A 27,214-nucleotide genomic window follows, 5' to 3' on the forward strand; every position below is an offset into this window, starting at 1 on the left:
GCACTGAAGTGTCAGTCTATATTACCTGGTCAAGTGTCGAGTGGGGTTTCAAGGGAGTCTAGGGTTATGGGGAGCGGGCAGGGAAGTGGAGTTGAGGCCAAGATCAGATCAGCCATGATCTTATTGAATGGCGGAACAGGCTCGAGGGGCCAAAAGGCCTACTCCTCCAATTTCTTATGTTTCAGCCTGCAACCTTGACTCATGATTACTATTGAAGCATGTCTGGCACCTATAGCTGAGAAACTCATTTGTTTCAAACTTCCAAAGTTTTCATGTTTTGATATTTATCTCTAAAGTACATAAAAATAAGAGCAGATACTCAAATGGAAACTGAATTATATCTGCCCATGTCCAATTATTGCCCACCTTCTAAACTTTCTTCACCTGAAGACTGCACTTTTTGACCATCCCTTGTGCTGTTTCAAGGGATGTCGTTAGTCATTATTTTCAGCCAGCATCTGTAGTAACATCTCCTTGCCTCCAGTGTTCTTGGTACACGGTCCAGCTTTTCCATCTGTGCAGTGCTGTTGACCAGACATAGCATTACGCATTCTGCATAATACTAGCTTTATTTTTGTTAATGGTTTGGCAGAATCTTAATCTACCTCTTGCATTTGTTGCCCATCACTTAACTTCAATGTTTTATCCATCTTGGGGCTGCCTAGGTCCAAGTAATCTGGTTTATTCATATTCATCCTGGGCCTTGTTCACCAAAAAAAAAATGGGGTTTTCCTCTTGCCTTGTGATGCCACTGATTTTGTGGTTTTGGGTGTTTATTTTCAACTTGAGCTCTTGACAGCAAGGATCTCTGTAATTGTAACCAGTATTTATTAGTGCAACTTGAGTTGATCTCACTTGGAAGGCATCCAGAGTTGCTCAATGAAGTCAAGATTGCATATGTTGAAAAGATTAGATGTAATAGGATCCTTGTCAGTCCCTTCCAATCTTTGTCCATTTTAACAACTCTATCAACTTGCATTTGCTTATTCCTGTGGGGGTTTTTTTTTGGGAGGGGAGGGTGAGAATAAGTAATTTCAGTTCTTTGCAAGGCATCTATTATTCTCTGAACTCTCTCAAGAAGCATATATAACGGGGCGAAATTTGCAATCAGAGGCGCACCTCCGGAGTACGCCTCCGACCCAAGAAAAAAAATACGAACCTACCTGCTGGCTCCCAGGCTTCGAAGCCTTTGGGTCCTGGACCTGCAGTTTGGCAACGTTCCTGGGATCATATGAGCCAGGCTAACCAATTAGAAAGGGGGATTCCTCATAAGCTTATGGGGATTCGATTTTTGAATGGAATCCCCAATTAAATAATTAACACAGCTGAAATAAAAAAAATAATGTTCCCATATTCAGAATTAATTGTCCCTTTTTAATGAAGCATTTAAAATAGTTAATGTTTTGAAAGATAATTTTATAACACTTTAATCTAGGCCAAAATTTACATACAAAAACATTTAAAATTAGTTTGTTTTAATCAATTTTAAATTTAACCCTTGCATTGGTAAAAGCAGTCTCTATGCCTGCTTTCACCAGGCATAAGGGTTTTGTGGGCACTAGTTGGGCAATAGCAAAACTCCAGCAATTTAATGTAAAAAAAAAAAATGTGGGCGCATGCGAACGATCTGTCAAAGCGAACCTTAACCGATTGCAAGTTTTGGGTTTTTGCGCGGGCAGATGCCTCCGACCTCTGAGAAATCTACAAACTTACCTGGTGATTCGGGGTAGGGGTATTCCCATTCATACTTGTGGTGAGTTCCGTATATACGAACCACTAAGTATGAATGGGAATTCCTCCCCCCGCCCCCCCCCCAAACACACACATTTTAAATTAATCAAAATGGAATTTAATTATTGAAAACAAAAATGTAACTTTTTGAAAAATACATACTTTAGAGTCTAAAAATAAACTTGCCTTATTTCACAGGTTTTTAATTGTTTAAATTATTGAAGAAAATGTATTTTTTCTGTCCTTTTAAAAGTCTTGCACTGATAAAAGCAGGCATTATCAGGTGTATGAATTTCACGGGCATTCACTGGACAGAAGTGGCTCATTTTTGTCAGATTCGTACAATCTGTCGGGGATTTTTGACCAGTCGCAAGTTCCAGGTTTTGGAGCATGCGCAGTGCTTGCCTAAACTCAGAACTTGCGGAGCCCCTCATATGCACCTGTAGGGGTCGCAAATTCAGCTGCAGTTTGTACTTTTCATTTGCACTCCAGCTTCCAGGTTCTTTCTAGTATAATTGGATAAATTTCAATGTAATTCATTTTGTATACCTGAAACAAATTCAAAGTAATGTTAGGAAATGGAGAATTCTTCGTTCACTTTTTTTGCAGAAGTAAACTTGGGTTGTTGAGAGATTTGCAGAACTGCAGTGCTTTTCAGATCTATTGACATTCATTCTGCACGACATGACCATATAATTAAAAAAAAAATTCTACTATCATGTTTTCCATTCCGCCCAATCAAAAATTGGTCCAAGTGGAAAATGTACTGCTGGGTGCTCTGAGCCTTTACTGCTACCATCACAGTTGGTTGGTTCAGCCTCGTTTCCAGGTTGCCGTGGCTCTCCTATCTGTCACAAGAGTAGCTGATGATCTTCTCGTCCTGCAAAATGTTAAACTTTTCCCGTGTACAGTGGTCACATATGATTTCTACGGGAAATAATATTTTGAGCTTGGCAGTGAGCTTTAGAACTTTCCCTTGGGGTTCATGTTAAAATTTCCATCCTTAACATTATAAAATAGATGTTTCCTTGATTGGCTAAGGAACTTATTTGTAGAGTAGGTACAATATGTTTGCACCCAAGTTAGCTAAAATTCTGAGTATGTATGGTCTGATGGCTCATTCTTCTCAAGATCATTCTCTTGCGTGAGCCTGTACTTCCTATGTCTGAGTGCAATCATGTCTCTGTATCTCTGAGTAGATTTGTAGCATGCCCAGGAATTCAAGTGAATCCTCTTTACTTTCAACTTGCTGGTTTTATTCTATGTTCCTGTGATCTTCCTTAGCTTTAGTTAATGGTAGAATAAAGCTACACTAGGTAGTGATTTATTCTTTTACTGGTTTAAAAAGTGAAAGCCCAAGTGAATAGAATTACATAGTATATACAGCACAGAAACAGGCCATTCGGTTGAACTGGTCCATGCTGATGTTTATGCTTCACACAAACCTGCTTCCACCCTACTTCATCTAACCCTTTCAACATATCCTATTCCTTTCTCCCTCATGTTTATCTAGCTTTCCCTTTAAATGTATTTGTGTTATTCATCTCAACTACCCCTTGTGGTATCGAGTTCCACATTCTAACCACTCTCTGGGTAATGAGATTTCTCTTGAATAACATTGGATTTATTTGTGACTACCTTGTATTTATAGCCCCTAGTTTCTCCCCCCACCCTGGCCCACAAGTGGAAAGATCTTCTCTATGTCTACCCTATCAAACTCTTTCATCATCGAAAATACCTCCTATTAGGTCACCCCTTCGCTTTCTCTTTTCTGGAGAGAAAAAAAACCTAGCCTGCTCAATCTTTCCTGATGGGAATAACCCAGTGTTAGGCGAAATATGGTCCATGGGCCTGCCAAAGTCATTCTATCCGGCCCAATGCATGGGACAGAAATAGAATGTGAGCCAGAGCTCAAACTGCACATTCGTCTATCAGCTTTCACTTCTCATGGGTCAGAAACAGACCCGAACTGCAGCCAAGGAAAAGTCATAGTAATACCTCATTCAAATTAATAATTTGCAAAAGCGATTCTCCCTGGCCCGATCTTAAAAGGATCCGTTCCGTGATTTTGGGCCCAATGGTGGAAATGCATTCTGGATATGTACAGAGTACTCTTAATATGCCCTATCCATTTTAGAGTGGGGTCATGGCTGCTCATTTCCACAACTCTTTACAGAAGAATGTGACCGGTGTTGCATCTTTCCTCTTCTGATATGCATACAGTGGCGGGGGAGGTTTCATCTGCTACTAATTGGGATGGCATTAGTAATCTTTGCAGAGGGGCATAAGGATGACAGATGGGGAATTGATGCTAACACAGGCTCTACAGAAGGTAGAGTTCTATTTCACAGCAGATTTACAGAGACCAGAAGATACCACACTATTTTCAACTTTTATCTTTGATTCATTTCCAAGCAGTATCGAATAAATGTGCATGTAAGATCGCATCTGACTACTATCTGAATTTATGCAGTGTTCCCTCTTTTTTTTCGTGCGCTGTCCCTTTTAAATTGACTGTGCAGCCTCAGATGTGCAGTATCTCTTCCAGTGGCGGGAGCGGCCTGTGCGGGTTCGTGCGATTGTTGCACAGTCACGTGCCTTAGGGGGAAACATTGGTGGGCGGCCCTCAACAGCTCTACAAAACGTTGTTTAGTGGCCTTGCAGCCCAAATAATTGTCTGCCCCTGGCATAACCTCTGTTCTGGTTTTGTCCTTCTAAATCTTTTTTGCAGTCTCCAGTGCCCCTCTATCCTTTATAACATGGAGACCAGAACTGCGCACAGTACTCCCAAGTGTGGTCTAACACTAGGTTCCATACAAGTTTAACATAATTTCAATGCTTTTCAATTCTATCCCTCTAGAAATGAACCCCAGTGCTTTGTTTCCGTTACAGCCTTATTAACTAACCTGTGCTGCTACTTTGTGATTTATTTTGTGTCTACCCCTAGATCACTTTGTTCCTCTATCCCATTCCGATTCATTTTCCAAGGATTATGTGGTGTATTTATTCTTCCTACCAATATGCATCACATCGCACTTGTCTACATTGAAGTTCATGTGTCAATTACTCACCTGTTATGCAGGTTTATTAATGTTGCCTTGTACTTTCTCGCAGCCTCTTTTTTTCCCCCCTCCCCCCACAGTAGCAATGACCCAAGTATGAAGAGCTGGGATTGGACTAAACAACGTATTGTGTGCAGTTCTCTTGCCGTCCACAGAAGCTCTCTGGCATGATTATATATCCTGGCTTTAGACGGGACTCCCCAATTTGAGGAATGCTTTCCAGAAAATGACTGCGACTGAACAATTTTAGCTGTCAAATTCAAAAAGCTGGCAAATACACTTAATCCCATAAAAATATTGTATTTGAATAAAATGGCTTGCCCCTTCCCTGAGACAATGACCAGTCTGTTAACATTTTTCTGATATCCTGTCCGTGTCATGGATTATCGTGGGCTTAAAGAAGCCAATACCATGCTAAATATTTTTTTTGTCAGAATGGGTTCCTTCACTTCATACTCCTGGAGGAGGAAGGAAATTTGTCAAAAGCCTCATTCTTCATTCTGACATTCTTAAATGCCACAGAAGAGACGTACTGTCCTAACTGGAGCAAATCTTTGTTTAGTATTAGAAGGGTTCTTTTTGATGCCCTGCCTATTGAATGACAAAAGCTATTCATGAAAAGTGAACCAACTTGGATACAGCAGGTTTGCTGCTTTGAATCTTTCTATCCTGTTCCCTCCTTGCCTCTCTTCTCATTGGCCATTATTGTTTGAGTAGTTTGCAAATTGGCAAACTTGTTCTGACTTCTGATCCTTTAGACAAATATTCACTAGCTGCTTGTCAGCTGCAGTCATAGAAACATAGAAAATAGGTGCAGGAGTAGGCCCTTCTAGCCTGCACTGCCATTCAATGAGTTCATGGCTGAACATTCAACTTCAGTACCCCATTCCTGCTTTCTTGCCATACCCCTTGATCCCCCTAGTAGTAAGGACCTCATCTAACTCCTTTTTGAATATATTTAGTGAATTGGCCTCAACAACTTTCTGTGGTAGAGAATTCCACAGGTTCACCACTCTCTGGGTGAAGAAGTTCCTCCGCATCTCGGTCCTAAATGGCTTACCCCTTATCCTTAGACTGTGACCTCTGGTTCTGGACTTCCCCAACATTGGGAACATTCTTCCTGCATCTAACCTGTCTAACCCCGTCAGAATTTTAAATGTTTCTATGAGGTCCCCTCTCATTCTTCTGAACTCCAGTGAATACAAGCCCAGTTGATCCAGTCTTTCTTGATAGGTCAGTCCCGCCATCCCGGGAATCAGTCTGGTGAACCTTCGCTGCACCCCCTCAATAACAAGAATGTCCTTCCTCAGGTTAGGAGACCAAAACTGTACACAATACTCCAGGTGTGGCCTCACCAATGCCCTGTACAACTGTAGCAACACCTCCCTGCCCCTGTACTCAAATCCCCTCGCTATGAAGGCCAACATGCCATTTGCTTTCTTAACTGCCTGCTGTACCTGCATGCCAACCTTCAATGACTGATGTACCATGACACCCAGGTCTCTTTGCACCTCCCCTTTTCCTAATCTGTCACCATTCAGATAATAGTCTGTCTCTCTGTTTTTACCACCAAAGTGGATAACCTCACATTTATCCACATTATACTTCATCTGCCATGCATTTGCCCACTCACCTAACCTATCCAAGTCGCTCTGCAGCCTCACAGCATCCTCCTCGCAGCTCACACTGCCACCCAACTTAGTGTCATCTGCAAATTTGGAGATACTACATTTAATCCCCTCATCTAAATCATTAATGTACAGTGTAAACAGCTGGGGCCCCAGCACAGAACCTTGCGGTACCCCACTAGTCACTGCCTGCCATTCTGAAAAGTACCCATTTACTCCTACTCTTTGCTTCCTGTCTGACAACCAGTTCTCAATCCATGTCAGTACACTACCCCCAATCCCATGTACTCTAACTTTGCACATCAATCTCTTGTGTGCGACCTTGTCGAACGCCTTCTGAAAGTCCAAATATACCACATCAACTGGTTCTCCCTTATCCACTCTACTGGAAACATCCTCAAAAAATTCCAGAAGATTTGTCAAGCATGATTTCCCTTTCACAAATCCATGCTGACTTGGACCTATCATGTCACCTCTTTCCAAATGCACTGCTATGACATCCTTAATAATTGATTCCATCATTTTACCCACTACCGATGTCAGGCTGACCGGTCTATAATTCCCTGTTTTCTCTCTCCCTCCTTTTTTAAAAAGTGGGGTTACATTGGCTACCCTCCACTCCATAGGAACTGATCCAGAGTCAATGGAATGTTGGAAAATGACTGTCAACGCATCCACTATTTCCAAGGCCACCTCCTTAAGTACTCTGGGATGCAGTCCATCAGGCCCTGGGGATTTATCGGCCTTCAATCCCATCAATTTCCCCAACACAATTTCCCGGCTAATAAGGATTTCCCTCAGTTCCTCCTCCTTACTAGACCCCCCGACCCCTTTTATAACCGGAAGGTTGTTTGTGTCCTCCTTCGTGAATACCGAACCAAAGTACTTGTTCAATTGGTCCGCCATTTCTTTGTTCCCCGTTATGACTTCCCCTGATTCTGACTGCAGCGGACCTACGTTTGTCTTTACTAACCTTTTTCTCTTTACATATCTATAAAAACTTTTGCAATCCGTCTTAATGTTCCCTGCAAGCTTCTTCTCATACTCCATTTTCCCTGCCCTAATCAAACCCTTTGTCCTCCTCTGCTGAGTTCTAAATTTCTCCCAGTCCCCAGGTTCGCTGCTATTTCTGGGCAATTTGTATGCCACTTCCTTGGCTTTAATACTATCCCTGATTTCCCTTGATAGCCACGGTTGAGCCACCTTCCCTTTTTTTTATGCCAGTCAGGAATGTACAATTGTTGTAGTTCATCCATGCGGTCTCTAAATGTCTGCCATTGCCCATCCACAGTCAACCCCTTAAGTATCATTCGCCAATCCATCCCAGCCAATTCACGCCTCATACCTTCAAAGTTAGCCTTCTTTAAGTTCTGGACCATGGTCTCTGAATTAACTGTTTCATTCTCCATCCCAATGCAGAATTCCACCATATTATGGTCACTCTTCCCCAAGGGGCCTCGCACAACGAGATTGCTAATTAATCCTCTCTCATTACATAACACCCAGTCTAAGATGGCCTCTCCCCTAGTTGGCTCCTCGACATATTGGTCTAAAAAACCATCCCTTATGCACTCCAGAAAATCCTCCTCCACCGTATTGCTTCCAGTTTGGTTAGCCCAATCTATGTGCATATTAAAGTCACCCATTATAACTGCTGCACCTTTATTGCACGCACCCCTAATTTCATGTTTGATGCCCTCCCCAACATCACTACTACTGTTTGGAGGTCTGTACACAACTCCCACTAACGATTTTTGCCCTTTGGTGTTCTGCAGCTCTACCCATATAGATTCCACATCATCCAAGCTAATGTCCTTCCTAACTATTGCCTTAATCTCCTCCTTAACCAGCAATGCTACCCCACTTCCTTTTCCTTTTATTCTATCCTTCCTGAATGTTGAATACCCCTGGATGTTGAGTTCCCAGCCCTGCTCATCCTGGAGCCACGTCTCCGTAATCCCAATCACATCATATTTGTTAACATCTATTTGCACAGTTAATTCATCCACCTTATTGCGGATACTCCTTGCATTAAGACACAAAGCCTTTAGGCTTGTTTTTTTAACACCCTCTGTCCTTTTAGAATTTTGCTGTACAATGGCCCTTTTTGTTCTTTGCCTTGGGTTTCTCTGCCCTCCACTTTTCCTCATCTCCTTTCTGTCTTTTTGTTTTTGCCTCCTTTTTGTTTCCCTCTATCTCCCTGCATTGGTTCCCATCCCCCTGCCATATTAGTTTAACTCCTCCCCAACAGCACTAGCAAACACTCCCCCGAGTCCTAAGCAAATGTCTAGCTTGATGGCTGCTTTCAGGAATGCTCCAACATATTGTACCATGGATTGACTAGCTATACCTAACGTGCCCATCTGTTGAAATCCTGAATTCATTACACTGTTCTGGGTAATTGAATGACGATCAGATGTTTAGCACAGACAGAACAATGAAGACCGAACGCTCCGTGGTGTCAAAAGATCCAGGAACATAAGAAATAGGAGCAGCAGTAAGCCATACGGCCCCTCGAGCCTACTCCACCATTCAATAAGTTCATGGCTGATCATTGACCTCAACTCCACTTTCCTGCCCGATCTCCATATTCCTTGATTCCCCTCCACTCCCAAAATCTATCGCTCTCAACCTTCACTATATTCAGACTACGTATCCATAGCCTCCTGGGGCAGAGAATTCCAAAGATTCACCACCCTCTGAGTGAAGAAATTGCTCCTTATCTCAGTCTTAAATGACCTACCCCTTATCCTGAGACTGTTCTAGTTCTAGACACTCCAGCCAGGGGAAACAACCTCTCAGCATCTACCCTGCCCTTTCCTTCCCTGACTGCTGAAACCTGTGTACATGCTTGCAGTACCCCATGACTCCAACAAACTAGCTCTTGCCAGCCTCCCTACTTCACCCTAAACAAACTTCCAGATTATTAAAAAACCTGTTGCATGCATTATGCCACCAATCCCTGCGTTCATTACCTGATCTAGCTTAGCTCCCTTCTTTCTCCTCTCTTTCCCGCCCCCTTCCCCCCCCCCCCCCCCCCCCAATTCATGCATGCACTGAGTTCAAAATTGTTGTCATTATAAGCAAAATACTACAGATGTTGGTAATCTGAATAGAAAGTGCAGGAAACCCACAACTATCCATTGTCAGATTGAGAACTAGTATAAATGCCTTTGTTTATTGTTAAGTGCAGTTATGAGGTAGTTGCATATAGAAAAGAGAGTTGGAGGTAGACCCACTAGTTATTTGGTAAAGCAAATGCTTTGTGCTGGCATTGAGTACATGGAGAATGTAAAGATGTGGAAATAGTGTTCCTTCACCAGAATGCCCTTTTGGGAAGGAAATATGTCTGTTGGTGGGGGGGTTTATGTATAAGTGAAACCATTTTGTAACTAATGTACATCTCTCTGCTAAGGGTTATGGTGGCTATGAGCAGTCTGGTGATGCTTCTGGATATGGACAAGGCCAAAGTGGGTATGGTTCAAGTTATGGACAAGCACAGTCAGGTATATCATGTTTTTGTCTGAATTGTAGCTTTCTCTTGAAAAGGGTAGCCGTATCAATGTAAATTGAATTTTCTATTTTGCAGGGTTGAATTCTCAATCAACATCAGGTTATGGACAGAGTGAACAAGGCTATGGAAGTGAGAATTCCCATAATACTTACGGACAGCAAGACACGTATGGAAGTTACGGACAGCATTCAGATTCCCATAGCCGGTAATATCCCAGTAATTCAAAAACATTGAATTACATTTGAGTTTAAGTATTTTTAATTGTATGAAATGTATTGCTTTTACAGGAAATTAATATTTATTCCTCTTCAGCCCTCTGGTCCTGGCTTGGTGAAATAAATAAAAGATCACCATTGTACAGGTCTCTACTTGATGTGTGCAGTGCGATGGGAGAATCATTAGTAATTGTGTATTGAAGAAATTGCTGCCCTTAATTACCTCCATGTTGTTTTGTTGCACACTGGGTGTCCTACCTAACCCATACCTATCTGATTGCCATATACTTTGGAGTTCTCCCAGCTTTCATCTCCAAGGTAGTGGCACTGTGCACTCCAAGGTATATTTCCAGTGGCTGGAACCTCCAATGATTAACGCAGGACAGATCCTCAACTAATCTGAATTCACTGTGGGGAATTGGCTTTTCATTGTTGGGGCAGGATTTCTTGGAGATTTCCCCTCTCTCTTCCTTCACCCCTAAGAATTTTCACACCCACTACTCAGTAGTTGCAGATTACAATACCCTCTGCTCCTGCCATCTGGGCCATCTTTCTAACGCTATCAAAACACACAGCCCTCACAACTACACCCTTCTGTCAGATCCCAGGATCACACATACAGCACACAGTATTTGCCACACATCCCAAGTCACCGTGAGCAATAGCATTGGAGGTCTACTTGTATACATTACAAGATTGTGTATAGCGCATGCCTTACCAACTTCCTGTACCATTTAATGCCACACTTAATTATATAACTAAATTTATTTTAGCCTAGGCAAATTTATTCTACTTACCCCTGATTGACTTATTGTAACATGGGATTGACTCCGAGCCCTGGTACTCCCAATCCCGACTTCCACTTTGTGAACAGCTGCAGCACAAGAATTCTTAAACGGTAAGTAAATCTTCATCCTGCAACTACTGCATGACCATTGTTGAAGTACACTTGATGTATTTGGGTGGCAGAGTGCTCCTGTCGACTACAATCCTGAATCCACGTTAATTTTATAGTAGCACCTTTCCCAGTGATTCCCCAGCCCTGCTGAGCTGACCTATCTGTTTCTGCTTTAAAATGAACTGCTAATTGGCCATAGTTCAGGTGATGAAGTGAATTAATAAATCATTAAACACTTGATACCCAGTTGTGGAGCAGACACTGTTTCCATTTCAATTCAGACTCTGATGCCAAGCTTGTGCCCTGGCTCCCTTTTTTGTTCCCAGAAAAGGAACTCCCAGCATTGCCTTACTTTGTTTCTCTCACTCCCAGCTTTTTCCCCACACCAGCTTGCACTCTTAACTTGCTCCCCATACCATAGTGTCTGTGTCAGTTTAATTTCTGAAATCAGTTTTTACTATTCAAGCCCAAGTTCCTCATGGGATTGGACTATATCCCTATATCCTGAGCTCAATAAGAAACACTTGCTGTCACAAATATAAGCGATGTTACAATTTTAAAAATTCTATAAACAAAAGTTGAGATGCACCTTGTTGAGGTATCTAATAATTGAGACTTGCTATTTGTCGTGCATATTTCCTGGGTGTCAAGCCTGCAATTACTTTTAAACCAAGTTATCTATACTTCTCCTACAGAAGCTATGTGGTATTCATCAGAGGGTCACTGCTTTACATTTGCCTGCCTGTTTTGATGCATACCGACCCAGTGGACCTGGAGATCTGTCTGCCTTCTAACTTGCCTCACCTGCCTGCCCTGTTCCTGAGATTACAACATTGGGCTATTGATGGTCAATAACAGGAAAGTTATAGAGCATGATACCAAAGGCTCTATGAATGGATAATGGTCTAAAACCACTATTGGCTAGGCAACCTGCAAATCATGACCCACTAGCTGCCCTGAATCCTGATCTACATACTAGTTTCCCTACCACTGGATAGTCTCTGAACACTTCTGCCGGTGCCACTTTTCTCAACCAGGAATGGTGACCCCAGTCACTGCTACCGTGCCTATGACCACCAGACAAACCTGGACCCTTATGAAGGAAAAAATTGGATGTTCCATTTAATGACTACTTCTCTTTCAGCTATGGCTCAAAATCCGACACAGAATGTAGTACCCAGCCAAGCCAACAGAGTTACAGCCACCCAACTTCGTATCATCCACCTCATGAGAACTATGGCCAGCAGATCTCAGGAGGTAAGAGTAATAGGTAGCTGTGGAAGCACTGATTAATGTACCAATGCAAGACTGTGTGGGTGTGGGAGAGCAATAGAGAAGAGGGATTACCATAATATTCACATTTTAATTATCTACATAGGCCAGTAAATGTATTGTGTAAGGGGGGGATGGAAGGAAGCACGTTCAAGTTTGGAGGCCATATAACTGCTTATCCAGGAAGTCAATTTAATAAATTGGCAAAATGTTGAGTTTTTGATCGATTTAACTTTTTGTGGGGCATAGAATCCTCTAAATGAGGATGAAGTAAAAACCTTAAACCAGCAAAAGTTTGACTGGAGGCGATTTTAAAGTAACAATTGTTATAACCAGTGTGTTGTTTTGCTTTTCGAAGATGACTATGTGCAAGATGGACCCAGCAGGAGTAAATTTGGAGATGACAACCAGAACTTTGGCAGACCTCAGGGTAATGTGGGTAGAGGCCGTGGAGGATATAGTCATGGTGGCTTTGACGGTGATGATAGAGGGGGACATGGTCGAATGGGGTAGGTGCTTCTTCATTATGCTTAATTAAAAACCTATATACCTGTCAATTACAACTATTAACATGATCCATGTTATCCGTACATGGAAATTAATTGGTGATTGTGTTATACATTTTATTAATCAACTTTCCAGTTTAAGGTTTTAAGTTGGAACCATTTGGCGCACTACAAAGTTGATAAACATTTTTTATTCTAACTTGGTTGGAAAATCTTCACTAAATCTGTGGCATTAAACATTGTATAAGTGATTGATTGAATGCAGGCAGCAGTAATAGATTTAACGGAAAAATCTAGGTTCTAAATTTTAATCGATCATTCCAATATCTACTGATGCTGTCATTTCACTTTGTTTAGACTAGATTCTACTTATCAGTTACCATTAATTCAGTGTTTGTCGTAGCTATTGCGGCTATAGATATTATTTAAACTACTTTTCAGCCGCTCATTGGTCTGTGTCCTGGCCAGCTTGATGATGTATATGCTGGTTGTTAACCAGTAATACTTCTATTGCAGTTTCTACAATGAGCTGAATAGAGTACCCTAACATGTAATTCAGACATTTTGTAACTCTCTAAACTCCATCGATTAACTAGACCCTTGCAGCGTGAGCTATTCTTCAACTTTCCTTCCTATCCAAGTGCAGACTTTTTAAAGAGATATTGAAAGTGTTGGAACCTAAAATATTTAATTTAAAATGAGGCAACAAAATTGTAATTTGCTTTAATTTCTGGTTTTTTTTGAGTAATTGTATATATTCTCCAAACTTTTACTACTACATTAACCTTTGTGAAGCAGTCGGTCATCTTGTCAATTAGGATATGCCAACCTGTTTTGGCAATGTAACTGGGTTTTTAAAAACACTTGTGTTCTTATTTAATTTGTACATATTGTTGGTACCATTCTGGGCTTCTGCTAGTTACAACATTCGAGCTTGGTACTGTAAATAAGATGCAGTTGCCTATCTGGAGACGTGCCTCCTGAAGTGGCTTTCTGTCCATCTGTGTAAACCTGATCTGAAAGCTATGGCAGCTGCAGCAAGAGCATACACCCCCAGTATGAGTGATGGAAGCCTTTTTGTTCCTTCGTGCAAATGTGTGCTATAGAAATTGCTTTATTATGTATGGGTCAGTTGGTAACAAACTTGTCTAAAGTGAGAAGGTTGTGGGTTCAAGTTCCACCTCCAGATGAATATATAATCCAGAGTGGCACTTCAATATATTACTGAGTGAATGCTGCTCTGTTAGAAGTGTTGTACTTTTGGCAAGACATTACATTATGGTGGTACAGGTGGTTGGAAAAATCCATGGCAGCCCCATTCACTTGCATAACAGTGGCTACACTTCAAAATAATTGTATGTCAAGCACTGGAACTTAAGGTACTGGATAAACTTGTTCATGCTCTCTTGCCAGTGAGGAAAGTATTAATTTGAGAGAATTATCTAATGCATTGAGTTATGACTTGCTGCTTGCGTATGGAGAAACCGAGGAGCATCACTTTAGTTGGTGATTGCCATGTTCTTTAATCTTGTTTATGCTTCAAATGGGAGTTTAGTGCTTATGAATTCAAATGTGCCAAACCTTTTTAAAATTGGCTCTGTACTATATACCAACTGTTCTTGGCACAGTTCTTTATATAATGTAATACAATAACAAGTGTGTAAACTGGCTCCTTGTTTATAAATGCTGGCTGACACATTGTTAAATGTGCCCTGGGATTGGGTAGTGTTGATATTCCATCATTATCTCCCACACGAACTGGTGTTGTCTCTCAGGCTGACGTGTGTGAACTGCGTGACATAAATGGTTATTGTTTCTGCAGTTGAGCATCCTACATTTTTGGTCACTTTTTTGTTGCAATTTTTGTTCTAAAAATTCATCACTGTTGACTAGTGATACTATTTTGACAATCGTTATAACGTTATTGCCTTACAATATAGGACCATAACTGCTTGCAGATCTATTCAGTCATCACATTTATTATGTGACATTCCTTCTCGTGATAGAGGAGGTCTTAATTCACTAGTTGGGAGTAAGTTGGTTTCAACTTTTTGCAAATAATTGTTTTGATCCTCACACCTTTCAGTGACAACTAAGAATTATGGGATGTGTAAGTGTACATTACAATCATGGTACATTTTCTTGGTAACCTTTTTATATTCATTTACAAGATTGCAGTATTTTCACAGTTCTGTTAACAAACTTGAGTGGAACAAGAAAAAGAGGTAAAAATATTCTGTTCTGCTTTTGAAGTGCTTTGTTTTCATAACTGAACATCCATTAAATAACAGAACAAAATGCACAATGTATTCTGCTATTTAGGAAAAGCCCATGTATGCATGAAATTAATGTTCAGAATACTGTGCATTAGTTTTAACTTGATTCTGCCTTGAGTAATTTTCAAAACCATCCACAGGAAACGTTTTGGCTGAGGATACAAAATACCTCGCCCTACATAAAATGGACTGTGGAGTTGATGTTTCTATACAGAACAAAATGTTGTTTTAAGCATTCACCACTTTTTGTAAAGAGAAGAATTTCCATAAAACTGGAAACTGTTGGCCTTAAGAACATTTTAGTGAGTAGGTGCATTTTAGTTAGTGCAACACTTCAGCTAATGGTACACTAACCTCCTGGTGCCTGTTCTACCCTTTAATCAATGGTCCTTTTTATTTGTGGTCTCTTTGGTTGGGAGATACTGCAATAGATAGAATTCAGCATTGTGTTCTGTATTTCTTCGTCACTGGTGAGAGAAAGCAAAGGAATACTATTGCGTCAGAACTAATCCAGGATGCATAATGCAAGATAAATTTACTCTTATTTTAAAACCAGGATTTTATCTGCAGGGAAATGCCTGGCTTCCACCTACTGACTGGGACATTTTAAAATCCAAAGTTCAGTGTGGGAAATCATGGGGTACAGATCTCCCTGGTGTGTTTGAGCATTCCCAGGGGTAACCTTCGAGCAACACCACACTCGGGGTTGCAGGCCTTAATCTTGCCGTAAACAGCTGTTGAACTTGGTTAGAGTGATGTGTTGCCCTCCGATCACTTTAGAAGTTAGCCAAAAATAACTTTCAGCTAATGGCTTGGGGTTGCCCCCCCCCCCCCCCCCACCCAGGAGTCATCAATATTAATTTAACCTTCACTTGAAGCGGAACATACTGAATTTATCAGTATTTTTAAAATTCTAGTTAGGTGTTTCTTCCTCTCTCTGACCTGCTCAGCTGATGTCAGTTTCAGGACCAGCAGCAAGTGGCTCCATGTGGAATGTTTTTTATAAACATGACTACATTTGGAAGGAGGTGAATGAACAGGAGGTACTCTTCTGGGAGTAGGGGAGGAAGGGTAAAGGCTCCATTTTGGGGGAGAAGGGTTGAAATATTTCCAAATTTTTAACTTTTTTAAACACACTGAACATGATGCTCATCAACACCGATTTCTGGTTCCTTTTGTTATCTTTCCTCAACTTCTCATCCTTTTCATGGTTTTGCATGTGCTTCTGAATGTACATAATTTGGATTCTATTTGAATGCAAGCTTTGAAGCTACGTCACATAATACCACTTTACCATCGATATAAAATATCATTTGTAACTTGGACATTTGATGCACCTCCCTTTAGTTTGTGATCACTGAATTTTGGCACAATGGAAGCTTTTGAACCCGAACTTTGAACTGAAGTTCTAGGATTTGGCTTACGTCAGTTGCTAAAAGACACATTTCCAGTCCGTTATACTAATGACCATGCGTACTTCTATATCTTCTTGAGTCTAAGTACGTGTGGTTAGATACATATTTTAAGTAAGATTATTAAAGTATTGTTTTGTGTGTTAACTTGCTCTACATTTTGTGTACCACAGGTTCCAGAGTGAATGAAACTAGTACACTTCTCGACCTCTTAACTGAAGCTCATGCATTATACACACCTGTGGGTTTCTGAAGCTGCAAAAATTCATAAATTGCTGCTTTTTTTAAACAAAGCAGTTTTAGTAGCCTTTGACTTATTGAAGGCAGACAAGTCAAAGTCTACTGGTTAATTTAAAAAGAACAAATTCATGAAAACTTTCACCTAAAGGCTAAATAGCAGGTACTCAGTAACATTCCAATAGCCCTCCAAATTTTGAAATGGAGTTGCACTTTCCAGAACACTTAAGATACTAAAATTTGACATTCTAATTTTTTTTTTGAAGTAAAGAGCTTTGTAAACAACTTTTTTTTTCATCATGGCAAACTCTTTTTGGGGTTTTTGAATAACCTAGATGTGCCACCAATAATAAACTAGAATGTGTCAGTAATGTTGGTCAATACATTGTACCTTGGATCAAGTCAAGATGAAGCCTTTTTGGTTTCAACCTGTAACTGGCATGAGGAAAGCATCATTTCTTCAATTTTTTCCTCTGCAGTGGTGGTGACCGCGGAGGCTTCAATAATTTTGGTGGTAAGTTGAGAGTATTGGAACTGTTTCAGTGAAATTCTGTATGAAACTTGTGACATAAAGCAAGCCACCATTTCCTCGGAACATTCAGCATAAACTGCAATGAGTTCATTAAGCCTGGAAATAAAGCATGCAGTTTGTGAATGGTTTGGGATTTTCAGTTCCATCAAAAACAGAATGTCAAGATGTACTTGTTCCTGGGGTGTGGGGGAGGGGGAGAGAAATGGGGCAAAAAAGGCCTTGAGATTTAGTACTTACAATATTGTGTATCTTTTAACAGAAAAACATTCATATCGACTTGATACTACAGTCCCCACCACTTAAAATATCCACGTTTAAAATGGGCAGTCGCTTATGCTGGCCAAAAGGCTATCATCTCTTTGCTATAACACCAATTTGAAAGTTGCCAGTTGTAGCGTTTTGAATGTTGCCCTTTTTTCCAGCAGAAACAGCAGTGCTTACTCAGAGTATCCTGCATGAGGAATCCTCAATCACATAGGCTGGACTGATCAAGAAAAAAATTTTTCTTTCGACTAACTACATTTCCTAGAAAATGTAGAAAATGTTTTGGATTATGAAACTATCAATTCTTTAGCTGATGGGACTTAAATTTGTGCACATAGGCAAACCGATTCAGCATGTGCTGAGATTATTATTTACAAAGCAAGGCGGTGATGATGTTTAGCAATAGGAGCTGGCTGAGTGAGATTATCCAAGCAAGCATTTGCTCCTGGTGTTATCATTGTCATCAAGATCCAGGTCGGTGATTGGAGCGTGGGCAGATACAGCAGGAGTGGCGAGAGACTAGAGGGACGTGATCGGGTCCCAGGGGCAGCATGGGCCAGCTCACACTGCGATACGTGTGCGCACTAGGTCTGTGCAGCAGAGCTGATCTCCAGTTGTCTTGGGGTAATCCTTGCCACTGGACCAAGACCTAGCTCTGTCAAGCCCGTGTGGTGGCTGGTGTGCAACGGCCACCCCACGTTTTTAAAAAAAAAAAAAATGCACGCACCGGCATCTTCCACCCTTCAGGATGTAGTTCAGGTCCTTCATTGAAACACCTGTGAACTCGTCCTTTTTTTTGGCATGTAAGCAAGTCATCCTCGTTTCGAGGGACCACCTATGATGATATCATTGTTCAATCTAGCTTGCTTAACTGGCTGCCTATAATTCCTATAGAAACAATGACACATACACTCCGCCCAGACCAACATATCAAGACAGGAACTGGAAAATGTTTTCAATCCATTGTGTAAAGAAAAGGCTCTGGACATAAATTATGCACCTAAAATAATGTATTAACTGCACCCATTTGTAAATGATGCAAGTGCAGTGAAGGTTTTGTGTATTGACGCTCACCTGCCATAAAGTCTGTCTAACGTGTCAGAACAATTGGGTGTTGTTTAGGCACTAAACATCTGTTTCAGAAGCTTCTGTGTGTTATGCCAGCCATCACATATAGTGGGTGAATTATGTTCGCACGAGGGCGCCTGCTATAAGTGGTGGGGACTGTATTGGGATGCAATCAGCGTGATGGTTTGGACACCACCTTGAGGAAATGAAGCAGTACACGTACTTGATGTGAATATCAGTATGCAGGTCAATTATGGGCTTAAAAACACAGGCAAAATGATTTCAATGGCATGTGGATAATGTTTCACCTAAAGTGGAAGCTTTGTTACAGTTGCGTTTCTGAATGAATGTTCCTACTTAAACATTGTGCAACTTTGTCTTGCTTTTCATTCAAATTACTTTTTAAAGTGATTAGAACTCTTGTCCTTTTTTCATCTACACCAGGTTCAAGAGACAGTGGACAAGATTCTGCTTCTGGTAGGCAAACTTCAATATTCTACAGACTTCGTGATGTCTCTGGCATTACTAGATGTGAAAGATGCCACAAAGTGCTACTTACAAGTTGTCTGCTGGAAATTTGCAAACTTTTAATGTCCCTGAACCACTTGATGTTTAATTTATCACTGAGTCTAATTAAAACTGAGCTTGGTCACACTTTGAATGAAATGCCTTGCTGACTGCAAGCACAAATCTGATAACCTGTAAATTAGGGACTTAGCAGGTATTTTAGTACTGTTCTCTTGTTTCTCATTCTCCTGGAGTGAATCAATATTCCTGGACTCTTGGCTTTTTTACTAAACAACAGTATTGCTTTTCCTTCCAGGAACCTAGTTCTTTTTTATTTAAAAAAAAACAAATTAGCCGTTTTTGCACTATTTTTGCTATTATCCATGTCCTGAGGGCACCATAGCTTTCTCCACTTGCATGATTCATTTTGTTGTGACTGGTCCTATGTAATCCTGGTGTTCTGAGTGTCCTTAATCAGTCGAATTCAGTTGCAGCCAGACTTCGCTTCAGCTACTGATTTGAGTGCTCCAAAAGGAAACCAAGTCCTTGCAGTTTCTGAATTTTAACTTGCCTTTCTGATATTCTGGAGCTTTATATCACGATAATTAGACTAGTATCTACAAGGAAGAATAGCAAGACTATAAAACATGTCTTTTTATCCACAGCTTCTGATGATAACTCTGATAACAACACCATTTTTGTCCAGGGTCTGGGAGATGATGTGACAAATGAACAAGTCGCTGAGTTCTTTAAACAAATTGGTGTGATTAAGGTTTGTGCAGACTGTCTACTTTTGCATACTTTTTTTTCTGGGGAACGATATGAATTACTGATCTCTCCTTACTGTGCTTTATTTCATAGATTAATAAGAAAACTGGAAATGCCATGATCAACCTCTATACTGATAAAGTTACAGGCAAACTGAAAGGTGAAGCAACAGTGTCATTTGATGACCCACCATCAGCAAAAGCAGCAATTAATTGGTTTGATGGTAAGATCCTTTTTTATATTGAATGTGTATTCCAACGCGCTCTACAACACGCAGGCCTCTTTCTATGGTCTGCACATTTAAGTCTAATGGTAGCAAATTTAAAGAGACACTTGAACTCTGAGAACCCTATTACTTTTGAAGTGTTTAGTTATGTTGGGCAATTACAGCAGCCAATTGTGCAGATTTGTCCCACAAAGTAAATGACAATTATAACATTTTTGCACTCCCTCCATAACAGAAGAGTTAGGAGCAGGAGTAGGCCATTCAGCCCTTTGAGCCTGCTCCGCCATTCAATGAGATCATGGTTGATCTTCTACCTCAACACTTTCTTGCACTATCCCCATATCCCTTGATTCCCTTAATATCCAAAAGTCTATCAATCTCTGTATTGAATATACTCAAAGACTGAGCCTCCACAGCCCTCGGGTAGAGAATTCCAAAGATTCACCACCCTCTCTCAAGAAGTTTCTCTTCATCTCAGTCCTAAATGACCGATCCCTTATTCGGAGTCTGTGACCCCTGGTTCTAGATTCTTTAATCAGAGGAAACATCCTCCCTGCATCTCCCCTGTTGAGCCCTGTAAGAATTTTACATAGTGCAGATAATTGTCAGCCTAAATTGTGCTCAAGTCCTGCATAAGGATTTGAACCCACAAAACCTTAAGATGTGAATGCTACTAACTGAGCCAAGCTAACTTTTAAGTACCTGATGACCGGACTGAAGTAGCTGAGCTAAATCAGGCAGATGCACAACAGAAAAAGACCTTGTCTAGCCTGCAGCCATCCACCAGCACCAGGAGAGTGTGATGTACTCTGCTTCCCAGATTATGGGATCAGGAACAACAAGAGTCAGTAATAGAATGGGAAATAGGGAAATATTGTGCAAATTGGCAGTATGCATTAAAAACTTAATACAGTATTAAAGGGCAACTTTACTTGCTGCTTCCAGTGCAGTGAAGTCACGGAGATGTCTTTTTCTTTCATCTCCCCCCGCCCCTATATATCGCCAGTAATCTTCCACTTCCACTGCCCAAAGGGTGTCATAGTGACTAGTTTACAAAATATTGACAGTGGTTGCAGATGTAAGATTTTTAATGTGAATATATCATCCCTCTACATGTGATTGTTCGATGTAGGCTGACACATTGGGCAGAACTGGAGAAAAATGTAACCAGGACAAGTCACTTAGCTTTATGTAGATTTTGCTTATCAACATTGAGTTCAATAGCTCTGCTTAAGTGACTAATAATGTAACTTTTTTTTTAGGAAAGCCATTCCAAGGGAACATCATAAAAGTTTCCTTTGCAACAAGGCGATCGGAGTTTGTACGAGGTGGCAGAGGTGGTCGTGGAGGTATGTTTCTACTTGGCAAAACCTGGTATTTTTTAAAATTGGTAACATGCTAAATCGGCAGTGAAGTTTGACTTGTGTGGAACTTTGTTTTGTAGGTGGTAATATGGGCAGAGGACATGGTGGCCGTGGTTTTCAAGGTGGAGGTCCAAGAGGTGACGACTGGGCTTGCCCGAATCCGTAAGTAATTAAACTGGGAGTTTCAATATTTGCCATATAAAATTGGTGGCTTGATGTATCGTATCTTATTAAAGCAAATGATTTAACATTTTAAAAATTTCACAAAGACTGAATCAAGAGAGTGCTTTGAAATCAGCCCAACTGTTTGGGTAAATGAGTTTTGTTGTTTTCTAGGACATGTAGTAATGTCAACTTTGCTTGGAGAAATGAATGCAACCAGTGCAAAACGCCCAGAGCCGACGGTGGTGGAGGTGGTGGTATGTATAGATCTGTTAAAAGCAAATTGTGATGAACTACCTTGACCGAGTTTTTTGATGAGGTAACAGGATTGATGAGGGCAGTGCGGTTGACATGGACTTCCAAAAGGAGTTTGATAAAGTGCCACACAATAGGCTTGCCAGCCTAGTTGAAGCCCATGGAATAAAAGGGGCAGTGGCAGCATGGGTACAAAATTGGCTGAGTGATTGGCAACAGAGTGTTGGAGGTTGTTTTTTGGACGCCTGATTCCCATAATCGGAGAGGAAGGTATACAGTGGTGGTCCCCAGGAGTCGGTACTAGGACCACTGCTTTTCTTGATTTATATTAATGACTTGGATGTGGGTGTACAGGGCACACTTCCAAATTTGCAGATAACACAAAACATAGAAGTATAGTTAACAGAGGATAGTGATAGACTTCAAGGAGACAGACAAGCTGGTGAAATGGGCAGACACTTGGCAGGTAAAATTTAATGCAGAAAAGTGATATGAGGGGCAACATAAACTGAAGAATGCAATCCTAAAGGGGGTGGCTGAGAAAGCGGTTAAAGCATTTGGGATTCTGGGCTTCATAAATAGAGACATAGAGTACAAAAGCAAGGAAGTTATGATGAACCTTTAAAACGCTGGTTCGGCCTCAACTGGAGTATTTTGTACAATTCTGGGCACTGCACTTTAGGAAGGATGTGAAGGCTTCAGAGAAGGTGCAGAAAAGATTTACGAGATTTATTCCAGGGATGTAGGACTTCAGTTACCTGGATAGACTAGAGAAGCTGGGGCTGTTCACCTTGGAGCAGAGAAAATTGAGAGGAGATTTGAAAGAGATATTCAAAATCATGAGGGGTCTGGACAGAGTAGATAGAGAAACTGTTCCCATTGACGGAAGGGTCGAGAACCAGATTTGATGTAATTAGCAAAAGAACCAAAGCTGACATGAGGAAAAACCTTTTTTATGCAGTGAGTGGTTAGGATCTGGAATGCACTGTCTGAAAGGGTGGTGGCGTCTGATGCAATCGAGGCTTTCAAAAGGGAAGTGGATAAGTATCTGAAGAGGGAAAAAAAGCAGGGCAACTTAAACGGCAGGGAAGTGGGACGAGCTGAAGTGCTCTTGAAGGGAGCAGCATGGGCTCAATGGACCGATTGTTCTCCTCTGCTGTAACATCTATGATTCTATGCACAGGTTGAACCTCCCTTACCCAGCACCCTCGGATTTTACCGGATATGGGGAGGTCACGTTAAATTGGATGGTACATGTACTGAGCAAGGGGATATTAGGGCTGGCTGGCTTTGGGCTGGGAATGCGGCAGAGAGATCGCTGGGGGGGGTGAGTGGATCACGGGGTCAGGCCAGCGATTGCGGGAGTAAGCAGCAAGGAAGGACTTCAATTTGTTCATGTCAGAGCGGCTGGGAATGGTGCCGGACGAGGGAGGTTCAACATGTTAGATTTTTTTTCTCTCCTCCCCTTTCTCTCTCTCTCTCATTTCTGTCCACGCCAACCTATCTTGGGTGTTATTTTGGAAGCTGCTGTTCTAGCTTTTAGTGCTGAATTTTTAGTATAGAATTACTACAGTCCAAAATGCCATGGTCCCAGCTTTTGGCACCTGGAATGCCTAAATTTAAATATCAAGGCTTATAATTTATTTGATTCCAGGTGCCTCCCCTTGATTTGAAACCTAGGTGTTTGACGAAGCTTGTTCCTCTTTTTCCCCCACCCCCTCCCAGGTTGTGTGTTTTTTAAAAAATGGGTTCTTCCTTTTTTCTTAGAGCATCATGGAAGGGGTGGATTCAGAGGCCGTGGAGGATTCCGTGGAGGCAGAGGTGGTGATCGTGGTTATGGTGGCTCTGGAAAAATGGGCGGAGGAAGGTAGGCACTAAAATACAACTGGTTTGGTTTTTTTTCTCCCCCCCCACCCCCCCAGTAGTTACAGTCGTGCATTGTTTCTGAACGATATCAACAAACTTTGTCCTGAAGCAACTATTTTTACAAAATCATACCTTCACCAAAATATTATGCTAATAACCTAAATTTTGGCATAGAAGGGAGCTATACTCTTGTCAAGTGCAGGGATGTGCAAACCATATTAAAGCCCTTATTTCTTGCTCGGTGATTTGCCTTATTTTAATTTCATAAGCTTGAGAAGGTTCTTGCCTCGTTGGATAATTACGAAACCAGGTCTGTTTATATCAATATCTTGAGTTATATGCAAATGAAGATTGATTTTTGGGGCTCCATGTCGCACAAGCACATGACGAAGATAAAAAGCTTGCACTTCACCTGGTGTGTTAGCATCACTGGTCAGATATTTGACAGAATTTGCTAATACACGGATGTTGAGGTCTAATTGTGTTTTCGTGTGGGGAATTGTTGATCTGTTTTGTTTTTAATTTCAGAAGTGATTACAGATCCGATCGACGTGATAGGCCTTACTGAAAGCATGCTGGGAACAAGATTTTTTCATTTTTGCTTTAGTGGTGCTTTAACATTGATGCAATGTAATGTACTTTTTCACAGTATGTATTTGAAGACAAAGATTAAAATGAATTTTTAATAAATTGCCTGTACAGTGACTTGTCTTTGACTACTCTAGTTAGGTTAGTAACCTCAGCATAGCTGGTTGTTTCATGTGAACAGTACACTTGTATGCAACTGTGGTTCATTACCGTGTCTTTTTGGGTGGTATATTTCCCTTTTCTGTGTAGAGGGATTCATAAACTGTATAAAAAAATGTGACTGCAATACTTTCAGTTGAAGTTTAGTCTTAAGTTTTAATAATGGATACTAAACATGTTGCTTTTTTCTCTTAATCTGAAATCTGCAATAAAAATGTGTGTATCCAATGGTTTGGCTTGTAATATCCTGTAGCGATAAGTCTGTTGGCTAATGACAACTTCTGAATTTGTTAGTTCCATTGACCCTCCATTATAAGTATCCTCAGAGGCTTTAGAAATCTTTAAATTAAGACCTTAGTGGAGCCTAGCTTTTCATTTTCTCCCATAGTGTATGTTCTAATTGAAGAATGCAGTTCCTTACTTTCATTTCATTTTGATGTGTTTTACCATTTTGACTGTTGCAGGGGGAATAAGAGAACTGTTTCCATCATTGGGTATAGCACTATCACAGACTGATAACTAGATCAATGAGTGCTGAAATCCAATGCTTTGCTGTATTTGGGGATAAAATACACTTGTCTAATTTCTTTCTTCCTCGCCTCCCCCTTCTCCTTTGGTATTCTTTGGCTTCTCTTTAAAATGTTATTAAACTGGCCCCTTCTGAATATAAAAGCTACTCTGACTGATGTTTGGGCCCAGCTGCATATTTTGTTGTGTTGCATGGTTCATTACATGCTGCTTAGTTGGCAGTAGAATTGCCAATTGTTGCTACCTTGGTTGAGTTGATATTGCAAATGAGTAATGTTTACTGCTTGTGTAGCAAGTCCCGGGAGTAGTGTGGATACTGTGTGGAAAGGAAGAGCAGTGAGTTGATTGCTCTTGGATTTCCCATCATTGGTAGTAGATCATATGTTTACCCTCTTAGTCAGAGAATGGCAAGTTGTGCAGCCATTGGCTTATTAATACACTACATTCTTGAATTATAGCTAGCCTTTGTCTTTTTAGCCACTTAGAATGTAGTTTTTAATCTATTGTTTGCAAGTACCTTGAGATTTGGAAAAACTAAATTGGTGTATTAACTAATGAAGTGTTGAGAAATATTGTAGAAAAAAGCATTAGAAGTAGGAGCAGGAGTAGGCCATTTGACCCTTCGAGCCCATTCAGTAAGATCATGGCTGATCTTCTACCTCAATTCCACTTTCCTGCACTATCCCCATATCCCTGGATTCTCAATATCCAAAAATCTATCGATCTCTGCCTTAAATATACTCAACTGAGCCGCCTCAGCCCACGGGGGTAGAGAATTCCAAAGATTCAACACCCTCTGAGTGAGTGAAGAAGTTTCTCCTCAGTCCTAAATGGCCAACCCTTTTATTCTGAGACTGTGACCCCTGGTTCTAGACTCCCCAGCCAGAGGAAACATCCTCCCGGCATCTACCCTGTCAAAAGCCCTGTAAGAATTTTGTATGTTTCAATGAGATCACCTCATTCTACTAAGAGATGATCTCATTGCTGCTTCCCATTCCTTTCAATGAAGGACATTGGTGTACACTTTTGTGACTGGCAGCTTTTATGGTCATTTTCACTAGTCACCTGAGTTACTAGTCCAGTTACATCAATGCTAGACTACTGAATCCATCAGCAAACTGAAGGCAGGATTTTCTGTTTTGTACAGTACAGGTATTACTTCAATAGTTTTTCACACTAACCATCTCACCAGAAAAAGGGTCTTCATAGTCCTCCAGGCAAATCTGATTTGGTGAGTACTATATTGGATTGCCTAGAGTAAGGGTGCCATAATCTTGCTCTCGTACAGCTAGCAGAAATACCTACATATTTCTAATCTGCTCTTCTTTCCTCCGTACAATTGTAGCCCAGGTATCTGGGGGACGGGTCTGCTTTCATGAGTCTGCCAGGTTCAGATTACTGTGAAGAGAAGTTGCAACTTGTCCTGTGAGCCAAAACTGGCCTTGTGCAAAGAATGTTCTGGCTGCATCGGGCTCTTGGCTAGGCAAATTGCGAGTCAGGTTTATACACTTGGTCATGACTCACTTAGCTACTCAATTGAAATTTGAGACTGTTCAAGCAAATGTCAGGAGCTTCAACAGTAAATCATGACGTCTGGGAGGATCATTATTGAATCGGTGGCTCCTGTTACTGTCCTATCTTGCACAGGTGTGGATTTTGGGCATTTGCCAAAAAAGACTTCGTTTGTAGCTTGGCCTATTTTCTAACCCAGTCAAGATGCTAAAAGGTTCAGGAAGTACCCATGGATCATAATGATGGCATCCTTCAAAAAGGAGCTGTACAATATGTACTTTATTGGTTCAAGGACACATTATTTTTGGAAATGAACTGGCCATGCCAGATGGCAAAGCTTGTCATTTCCTTTTTCACCACCCGGTGACGAGTGAAATCCCCACTTAAATTGAATCAGAATTATTCCATCCTGTATAGGTAGCCTGGACCTATTCTCTGTTAGGGTGTCAGAGAAGAAAGGCCTGACTCGGAAACTCCCACTTTAGTACACCTACCATCAGAGCTTTTGTTTGCTCGTTAGCTTTGTCTATTAATCAGCAGGGATAGCCTCTATGAAGGCTCAATGCTAAGTGGAAATATATGCCAATTGGGCATGTGGCTATTATTTTGACATAGACTGGACTTGTATTTCTTGAACTCCAATGCATCCACATAAAGTTACTCT

At 41.0% G+C, this 27,214-nt stretch overlaps 1 protein-coding gene across 2 annotated transcripts in view; it reads left to right on the forward strand.

The window, feature by feature from the left end:
* The window catches only part of LOC139226514 (RNA-binding protein FUS-like), a 31,003-nt gene extending 6,550 nt beyond the window's left edge, over positions 1–24,453 (forward strand). The window contains exons 4-16 of one of the 2 annotated variants that reach the window (XM_070857347.1): positions 9,837–9,927; positions 10,011–10,140; positions 12,193–12,305; positions 12,679–12,829; positions 17,231–17,265; positions 19,060–19,092; positions 19,788–19,894; positions 19,984–20,113; positions 21,379–21,465; positions 21,561–21,642; positions 21,817–21,899; positions 23,665–23,764; positions 24,292–24,453. In XM_070857347.1, the coding sequence (XP_070713448.1) occupies positions 9,837–9,927; positions 10,011–10,140; positions 12,193–12,305; positions 12,679–12,829; positions 17,231–17,265; positions 19,060–19,092; positions 19,788–19,894; positions 19,984–20,113; positions 21,379–21,465; positions 21,561–21,642; positions 21,817–21,899; positions 23,665–23,764; positions 24,292–24,331 (1,182 nt within the window). In that variant the 3' untranslated portion in view covers positions 24,332–24,453. Of the gene's footprint in view, positions 1–9,836; positions 9,928–10,010; positions 10,141–12,192; positions 12,306–12,678; positions 12,830–17,230; positions 17,266–19,059; positions 19,093–19,787; positions 19,895–19,983; positions 20,114–21,378; positions 21,466–21,560; positions 21,643–21,816; positions 21,900–23,664; positions 23,765–24,291 lie in introns of those variants that run through there. The other variant, XM_070857348.1, reaches the window with a different exon arrangement.
* The last annotated feature ends 2,761 nt before the right edge of the window (positions 24,454–27,214 follow it).

The sequence above is a fragment of the Pristiophorus japonicus genome, chromosome 16, assembly GCF_044704955.1.
Source record: "Pristiophorus japonicus isolate sPriJap1 chromosome 16, sPriJap1.hap1, whole genome shotgun sequence".
NCBI lineage: Eukaryota > Metazoa > Chordata > Chondrichthyes > Pristiophoridae > Pristiophorus > Pristiophorus japonicus.